We start from the raw sequence: 8,924 nt of genomic DNA, 5'->3' as shown, positions 1-8,924 counted from the left end.
CTAGGATGTTTTTGTTTCTCATGTCATTGGTGGTTATATCAATATGCTATATGCTTAAATTGACGGTCATAGTCATGCTTAGAGGTCAATATAGTCAAGGCTAGTGTACGGACCGTAACACATTCCCGATGTGGAATAGATTAAACAGCCTGACACAACCATGACAGATAAGACAGTACATGTTCGTAGCTCAAATAGGGGTGATCGGCAGCTCAAATAGGGGTGATCGGCAGCTCAAATAGGGGTGATCGGCAGGATGACACTGTACTTTGTCATGCAGATTGAAATATGCCCAAGGTCATGGTGCTTTCGTCCTCTTCCATTACGGAATCGGAAGATGAACGAGTATAGAGTGAACACTTTTTAATGCAGTATTACAAAAACCGCTAAGAAGAGAATCAATATATATATATATATATATATATATATATATATATATATATATATATATATATATATATATATATATATATATATATATATATATATATACGCTAAGTTATGATAGGTTTAGTACAGTATCATATTGAACGTTACAACTGCCTCAAGGTTTCTGAAAATGCGTATTAATTAATACTGCGGACTCCGTCCTCAAAAATGATTATAAAATTGCAAGAATTTACATCCATTCCATTAAAATGTTTACAATATGTGTTCGGACTAACACTTAAAAGAATCTTGATACATGTACACACAGAAACGTGCTCATGATATTGTCATATCACGCAAGGCCAAGTAGGCCAATGTCAACATTTAAGGTAATGTTCCTTGATTGAGTTTATAGTGCTAATATAGGCATTACGTACGCATAGAAAGTAAAACAAAAACATACTACACTTTTAAATGGCGGCTTCAGAAAAAAAAGTATTTTAGTATTCTGATACTTCATCGTTAGCAAAAGCCAACGTTTGTTAAGATGAAAATGAAACAAAGGTCAGTCTATGCCGCTTAAAGAGCCCCGCCTTCGTTTCATTACCGGAGTTTGATAATTTGATTAGTTTCTCCAAACACTTCGACAAACATGGACATTTCCGAACCGATTTAGTATACTTTAAATATTTAAGTAAAAGAATTAATTTTATTGCATTTCTTTATGATAAGAGATTTAAAATTTGCATACAACATTGAACACTTCAAGACGCATGGAAAGATCATTTCAAGGCCAGAGTATGAAAAATGCCCCTTTTTTAATATTGTTTTCTTCTTTTTAAGTTCATTTATCTATTTGTACTTTCTTTGAGACTCATATGCTATAAACATGGATTACTAAAATGTTAAATACATTAAATTATTATGAAAAGCCATCACACTTTTTATTTCAGCTAATACTTTGGAAGTTAACGCATTCTTGATTCTTATTATAAGAATGAACATAAAATTGTTAATACGTCGTGCAGTTTAAATATTTTCTGACATGATAACATTTTGTATTTCTCTTAAATAACTGCAACATATCATCACTTAGTGAATAAGAGTTGTAAATAATATTGATATTGATATCTTACGTGAATAAAATTAGCTTCATCATTATGGCTTATGTTCTTTTCATCACAAACTAATGGCATTTTATTTAAAAAAAGTCAATGTTACCAATTGCCATATAAACGCGTCCAAAAATACCACAGGTTTAAATTTGCATACTTGGCATAAAAACGCAATATATCGTTAGACATAACATGGCATAAATACAATCACAAAACAGCTAATAAATTTATTTCATCTCTTTTCCCATATCAAAAGTCAAGTCAACCATACAATGTCCCTACTTAAAGGGACTGTTCACCGGATTGGCACCAAAAAAGTTTTTTTCTGTAACGAATCTCAGGACAATTATTTAATAAAATATTTTACTTATTGATATCATAATTGTAAATAATCATACTAAAATGTAAAAAAAAAATAGAGTGGGAGACCGGGTTCGAACCGATGTCGCCAAAATTGCAGTCCAGTGCTGTATCCACTGTGTTCTACGACGGCTTACTCAAAACAGTTGGAATATTTAAGCTATATACCTAACATGGTTATATCACGTGATACCATCGACTAGCTAATCGAGCATAAGGAATGAAATCTACTAGGTAGACATACCTAGTAATATTTTTAATGGAAAAATACGAAAACAAATTAATTGTAAGCTATGTGGTACTTCAGTTAGTAAGTTCCAATGTATTGTACACATCGAAACCAAGTTTATGTCAGTTTTCGACAATTTTCTTCTTCTTTTTTTCGCTGTTTCATCATACGGAGTACAGTCCCTTTAAGCGCATCCAGTGCTCATATGAGCTGTTATATGAAGCTGCCACTACCTATCTCTCACTCTCATTGGATTCGGGCATCGAAAGTAATGATTAAACATTTAAGTCGTGTACAGAACTTGAGTATAGTCGTTTCAGAACACCTTCAACATGACAAATCGTTACTAGGTGAACTGGTATAAATAATGTTGGTTAGTGTTGCAATAAACGCCGGTTTGTGGTGGTAATTTTATTATATTCAATAATGTTAGTGATGACACGCATTTAGATGCCTTGATGGCTTGCAAACACACTACACGCCAAGAGACTAAACCACAATGCTTCCACCGCCGCATGGTCCCTGGTGGGCGACCGTTACCTCTCCGTGGCAATTCTTGCCGTTGAGCTGGCATTCGGTACCTAAGAAATAGAAAACAAAAGTATCATACATTGTAGCTTTACACTTTATAAATTAAGTATTCTACCTTTTGAAGCCCATTTGCACATTCCCAAAACCGAGCTGTGGTTTAAATCATGAGGCTATACAATGCTACCACGTTATAACCGTTTGATAATATAGATAAAGTCTAAATTTCGCTTCTGTTTACAATCTCACGTGCAGGTTTCAAACTATTATTTTTTATTTATTCGTATTTTGAGCTTACTGTAGGTAACTCCGTCAGTGCCACACACGGGTGCGTACAGGGCGAAGCATATAGTATCCGGGCAAGGCGGTAAATCCATTTTAACTGCACATGGCCCGCTGGTGTGTGTCAGGCTGTGGTCGTGGCAGTGCGCGATGTTGAAGAAACACATGTTGGCTGCAATATGTATCACATATAGGTTATTTGTTGTTGTTGTTGTTGTTGTTGTTGTTGTTGTTGTTTTAAAAATGTGTCGCTACGAACAGAATTTTGTAAATCCAGCCCTAAAATTATTCAAATTTCAATAGTGTTATTCACGTTTTTCGGCAAAAAAATCAATTTCTAAGACATTATTAAATACATTTTTTAACAATAAAACTCTAATATAAGCTTTCGTGGTGTTTTATCGTTGTAACTAGCACTTTGTTCAAAATCACACAAAATGAACTGGTTCGATCTCTAACCCTATAAAACTGGAAGCAGTCACTTTAAAGGGGCTGTACTCCGTATAATAAAATTGTCGAAAACTGACATAAACTTGGCACCGTTGTGTACAATGCATTGAAACTTACTAACTTAAGTACCACATTGTTTACAATTTATTTAAGTTTAGCAGTTAATTCGTATTTTCCATAAAAATTATTACTGGGTATGTCTACCAGGTAAAAATCATTCCTTATGCGTGATTGGTCGGTGTTATCACGTGATATTACCGAGGTAGGTGTTTAGCTTAATTATGTCACCCAATTAGAGTAAGCGGTCGTAGCTCAGTGGATACGACGCTGGACTGCAATTTCGGCGACACGGGTTCGAACCTGGTCTCCGACACATTTCTTTTTACATTTTGGTACTTTATTTTACAATTATGATATCAAAGCGTAACACATTCTATTAGATAATTGTCCTGAGATTCGTTACAGAAAAAAACTTTTTTTGGTGCCAATCTGATGTACAGTCCCTTTAAGATTAATACTACAGGCGATTGAATTTTACATGAAAACGGTTATTACAACATAGACAGTAGACACAATATATAAAGGATAATTGTTTGTTTCAGAGTAAAATGATATTTCACGAGTGGCATATTCACTTTTGGTGATAACGAGGTGAAATATATTACTATCTCACACTGAAACAAACATTTGTTTTCTTTTTTATTATATGCCTAAAAATTGAATTAAACGTGATTTAATTTCACTTTTTTAAGAAAAACGCGTGTGCACATGAAACGTCATTTCGGAAAGTATGTCGTTGAAATTGTTTCCCAGCCCAACTCTGTGTGCACTAACGTTGGATTTGGAACCGAGAGTGGGTTTAAATTATAGTGAAACATGTCAAATTGATGTTTTCACTGTTTGAAAGAGTGAAATATCAATTATATTGCACTGATAAATCTCTTTTAAACACCGGAAAGCATATAATATTGATAGATAATTAGCTTGAAGTGTAATTCTTGTTTTATATGAAAAATAGTGAAACGTTAATGACCGACATTGATCTTTTGGTCATAGTTGTTATGCATTGACTTCTGAAATCGGTATTAAGCCGGAAAAATATCGTAGGACATATAGCACATGTGTACCTCCAAGCGAAACAACTCGGCCTCTTTCCATCGAAAACAACATCGGATGTATGCCGGTGCATTAAAAGAAGTAGTTCATAAATTCAATAGTAATCATCTTGATTCAGTGTTGTGTTTTGACGTGTTATTTGCATTACTGAGTTTAACTCGATTTCCAGTAAAGTGCATTATTGCGTATAGAATTAAGATTCCGAAGAGTTAAGGTGTTACTACTATTTAAATTGAAATTACTTAGCGATCTACTTGCAGCGCAGTTCAATGCAAAATAATCTGACGCTGAAATGGTCCATATACACACGAGGTTGTTTAACATGGAAAATAACCCAGGTGTTCCGAATGTAAATACGTCTACTCACAGTAGGTTTTGCCGTCGGAGCCACACACCGGGTCGTAGTTCTCGGTACAGAACTGGCCGCAATGGGGGTTAACCGCAGCACCAAGGCAGCCTACAAGTTAAAAACAAACTTGAAATCAGTCACGTGTTTTAATGTTTTAAGAAACAAAACAATTGTTAACGCTCGGGTGTATGAAATAAACCACGAGCAGGCGAAAGATACATGATTCCCATGTTGTTAATTATGTACATACCTGCTCCACGTACAAAGACCTACGGTTAAATTGTGCTTTTCGACAAAATTAAAAAGGTTTTGTCAGTGTATTTAAGTAAAATCTCAAAAGTTCGTACACATACAAGTGCCTAAAATGATTACCAGTTTAATACATGTGCCGGTGTCCTGTCGTTCTTGCCAACAACCACCACAAATCATCATTGGGAAAAGAGTTAACTCTCATATAAGGTTTTCTGATGAATCAAAAAAATAATAAACGGTTTTAAATGTCTGCTTCGTTGCTTGGGTAGTGCACCACGTGTAATAGATAGGTGCACCGTTGCTGGGGTGGTGCACCACGTGTCGTAGATATGTGCACCGTTCCGCGGGTAGTGCACCACGTGTCGTAGATAGGTGCACCGTTGCTGGGGTGGTGCACCACGTGTCGTAGATATGTGCACCGTTCCGCAGGTAGTGCACCACGTGTCGTAGATAGTGGCACCGTTGCTGGGGTGGTGCATCACGTGTCGTAGATAGGTGCACCGTTGCTGGGGTGGTGCACCACGTGTCGTAGATAGGTGCACCGTTGCTGGGGTAGTGCACCGCGTGTCGTAGATATGTGCACCGTTGCTGGGGTAGTGCACCAGGTGTTGTAGATGTTTGCACCGTTCAGCGCGTAGTGCACTAGGTGTTGTAGTTATGTGCACCGTTGCTGGGGTAGTGCACCAGGTGTTGTAAATACTTGCACCGTTCTGCACGTATTCCACTAGGTGTTGTAGATATGTGCAACTTTGCTGGGGTAGTGCACCAGGTGTCGTAGATACTTGCACCGTTCAGCGCGTTGTGCACTAGGTGTTGTAGATATGTGCACCGTTGCTGGGGTAGTGCACCAGGTGTTGTAGATACTTGCACCGTTCTACGCGAAGTGCACTAGGTGTCTTAGATATATGACCGTTCTGCGGGTAGTGCACCAGGTGGCGTAGATATATGCACCGATGCTGAGGTAGTGCACCAGGTGTCGTAGATATGTACACCGTTGCTGAGGTAGTGCACCAGGTGTCGTAGCTATGTGCAGAGCTGCTGGGGTAGTGCACCAGGTGCCGTAGATATGTTTACCGTTGCTGGAGTAGTGCACCGGTTGTCGTAAATATGTGCACAGTTGCAGGGGTATTGCACCAGGTCTCGTAAGTGTCTGCCCCGTTCTGTGGGTAGTACACCAGGTGTCGTAGATATGTGCACCGTTCTGCGGGTAGTGCACCAGATGTCGTAGCTACGTGCACCGTTCTGCAGGAAGTACACCAGGTGTCGTAGCTATGTGCACCGTTCTGCGGGTAGTGCACCAGATGTCGTAGCTACGTGCACCGTTCTGCGGGTAGTGAACCAGGTGTCGTAGCTATGTGCACCGTTCTGCTGGTAGTGCACCAGATGTCGTAGCTACGTGCACCGTTCTGCGGGTAGTGCACCAGGTGTCGTATATATTTGCACCGTTCTGCGGGAAGTGCACCAGATGTCGTAGCTACGTGCACCGTTCTGCGGGTAGTGCACCAGGCGTCGTAGCTACGTGCACCGTTCTGGGGTTAGTGCACCAGGTGTCGTATATATTTGCACCGTTCTGCGGGAAGTGCACCAGATGTCGTAGCTACGTGCACCGTTCTGCGGGTAGTGCACCAGGTGTCGTATATATTTGCACCGTTCTGCGGGAAGTGCACCAGATGTCGTAGCTACGTGCACCGTTCTGCGGGTAGTGCACCAGGTGTCGTATATATTTGCACCGTTCTGCGGGTAGTGCACCAGATGTCGTAGCTACGTGCACCGTTCTGTGACTTGTGCACCAGGTGTTGTAGATATATGACCGTTCTGCGGGTAGAGCACCAGGTGTTGTAGATATTTCGACCGTTCTGCGGGTAGTGCACCAGGTGTGTAGATATTTGCACCGTTGTAGGGGTAGTGCATCAGGTGTTGTAGATATGTGCACCGTTGTTGGGGTAGTGCTCTAGGTGTTGTATATATTTCGACCGTTCTGCAGGTAGTGCACTAGGTGTTGTAGATATTTCGACCGTTCTGCAGGTAGTGCACCAGGTGTGTAGATATTTCCACCGTTGCTGCGGTAGTGCACCAGGTGTTGTAGATATTTCCACCGTTGCTGCGGTAGTGCACCAGGTGTTGTAGATATTTCCACCGTTGCTGCGGTAGTGCACCAGGTGTTGTAGATATTTCCACCGTTGCTGCGGTAGTGCACCAGGTGTTGTAGATATTTCGACTGTTCTGCAGGTAGTACACCAGGTGTTGTAGATATTTCCACCGTTGCTGGGGTAGTGCACCAGGTGTTGTAGATATTTCCACCGTTGCTGCGGTAGTGCACCAGGTGTTGTAGATATTTCGACTGTTCTGCAGGTAGTGAACCAGGTGTCGTAGATATGTGCACCGTTGCTGGGGTAGTGCACCAGGTGTCGTCGATATGTGTACCGTTGTTGGGGTACTTCACCATGTGTTGTAGATATGTGCACCGTTGTTGGGGTACTTCACCAGGTGTTGTAGATACTTGCACCGTTCTGTGCGTAGTGCACTAGGTGTTGTAGATATGTGCACTGTGACTGAGGTAGTGCATCAGGTGTCGTGGATATATGCACCGTTGTTGGGGTACTTCACCAGGTGTTGTAGATATGTGCACCGTTGCTTGGGTAGTGCACCAGGTTTCGTGGATATGTGCACCGTTCCGCGTGTAGTGCACCAGGTGTCGTGGATATGTGCACCGTTCCTCGGGTAGTGCCCAGGTGTCGTAGATATTTGCTCCGTTCTGTGGATAGTGTACCTTCTCTCAGTAATACTGACGTTTGCCTTCATCAGCCTGTTGTAATCTCAGGTCCGCTTATCTCCAGATATTCACATACAGAAAATGTCTTGAGTTTTTTTTCACAAATCGAATATCTACCATTGTTAGCGAGGATCTGGTTTATTTGAAAATATATATGTCCAACCAACTGTGCAAGTACAAGTGCACCGTGTAATCATGCGCTCGAAGCTCATATTTGACGCAAAAAAATCCGTTTAGAAATTTCAAGGTGCACACTTCCATCACAGGGTGCATACCTCAATCACAGGGTGCACACCTCCCAACACCGGATGCACACCTCCAACACCGGGTGCACACCTCCAACAAAGGGTTCACACCTCAAGCACTGTTCAGTTTTATCTAAGAACGTTTTAAGCGAGTAATATTAATTCAATTAATTATATACTCGTATTTGGGGCAACATATAGACAAATATTTGAATATATGAGCGACACTGCCAACACCTGCCTTCATTGTTGTCAAGATGCACGAACACCGTCACCATCAGAATAAACACACCCCAGTTTAACGGTAGCAACGTTAGAGCTGGAATTATCCGTAGCCATAGGTAAACGCTTTTCAAAATCGGATACTTTTTATTTATTAATTTTTTATTTACAAGTATGATAAATATATATATAAATATCCCCAGCTGACATCTTTGTGTAGTTATGAACATCTTATACATACCAGTAAAAAGCATAAAAATCCAACAATATTTCATTTTGTGAATTAAATTTCGCTGGTGCTCAATAAAATAATGTTCTTATCTTTCATATATGTACATTTATATAGCAACTAACGTTGCTAACGTGTCAACAAGTAGACCAAACCTTCCTCAAAATAAGTAAGGTATCTCTTTTTTCTAAATTTGAAGATCCAATCCTATAATGGACATAGGCCTAGGTTACGGTCACGAGCCTAAGTTTCGGTCACGTGATGTTTCAAAGTTCATTCTAGATTTGAGACAAACATTTAACAAATATGTGGTTACAATGACAAAATGTATGTACGGTTGTAGTTAAAGTAAGATTTGACCATGCAAGTAATTGAACGGTAGAATAAATAGTAATTTTCATATCC

The 8,924-nt window shown here is 39.9% G+C and overlaps 1 protein-coding gene across 1 annotated transcript; it reads right to left on the bottom strand.

Annotated features, from left to right (window-relative positions):
• Positions 1–2,469: 2,469 nt before the first annotated feature.
• LOC128209306 (four-domain proteases inhibitor-like) lies at positions 2,470–8,654 on the bottom strand. Its single transcript, XM_052913287.1, has 4 exons — positions 8,532–8,654; positions 4,817–4,906; positions 2,900–3,055; positions 2,470–2,654 (listed from the first exon to the last, which is right to left on the bottom strand). The coding sequence occupies exons 1-4, from the start codon at positions 8,563–8,565 to the stop codon at positions 2,563–2,565; spliced, it is 372 nt and encodes a 123-aa protein (XP_052769247.1). The 5' UTR covers positions 8,566–8,654; the 3' UTR covers positions 2,470–2,562.
• Positions 8,655–8,924: the final 270 nt, after the last annotated feature.

The sequence above is a fragment of the Mya arenaria genome, chromosome 11, assembly GCF_026914265.1.
Source record: "Mya arenaria isolate MELC-2E11 chromosome 11, ASM2691426v1".
Classification (NCBI taxonomy): Eukaryota; Metazoa; Mollusca; class Bivalvia; order Myida; family Myidae; genus Mya; species Mya arenaria.
Note: the sequence above shows the minus strand (reverse complement) of the source record. Positions and strands in the feature narration are given on the sequence as shown.

Bases quoted from the DNA above. Each gene is read 5' to 3' on its own strand.
- LOC128209306 (XM_052913287.1), bottom strand. From the start codon at position 8,565: ATGAAATATTGTTGGATTTTTATGCTTTTTACTG. The intron at 4,907-8,531 runs GTATGTATAAGA...TTTAACTTGTAG, and splicing joins GATTTTTATGCTTTTTACTG to GCTGCCTTGGTGCTGCGGTT. The intron at 2,655-2,899 runs GTAAGCTCAAAA...TCTATTTCTTAG, and splicing joins CACTGACGGAGTTACCTACA to GTACCGAATGCCAGCTCAAC.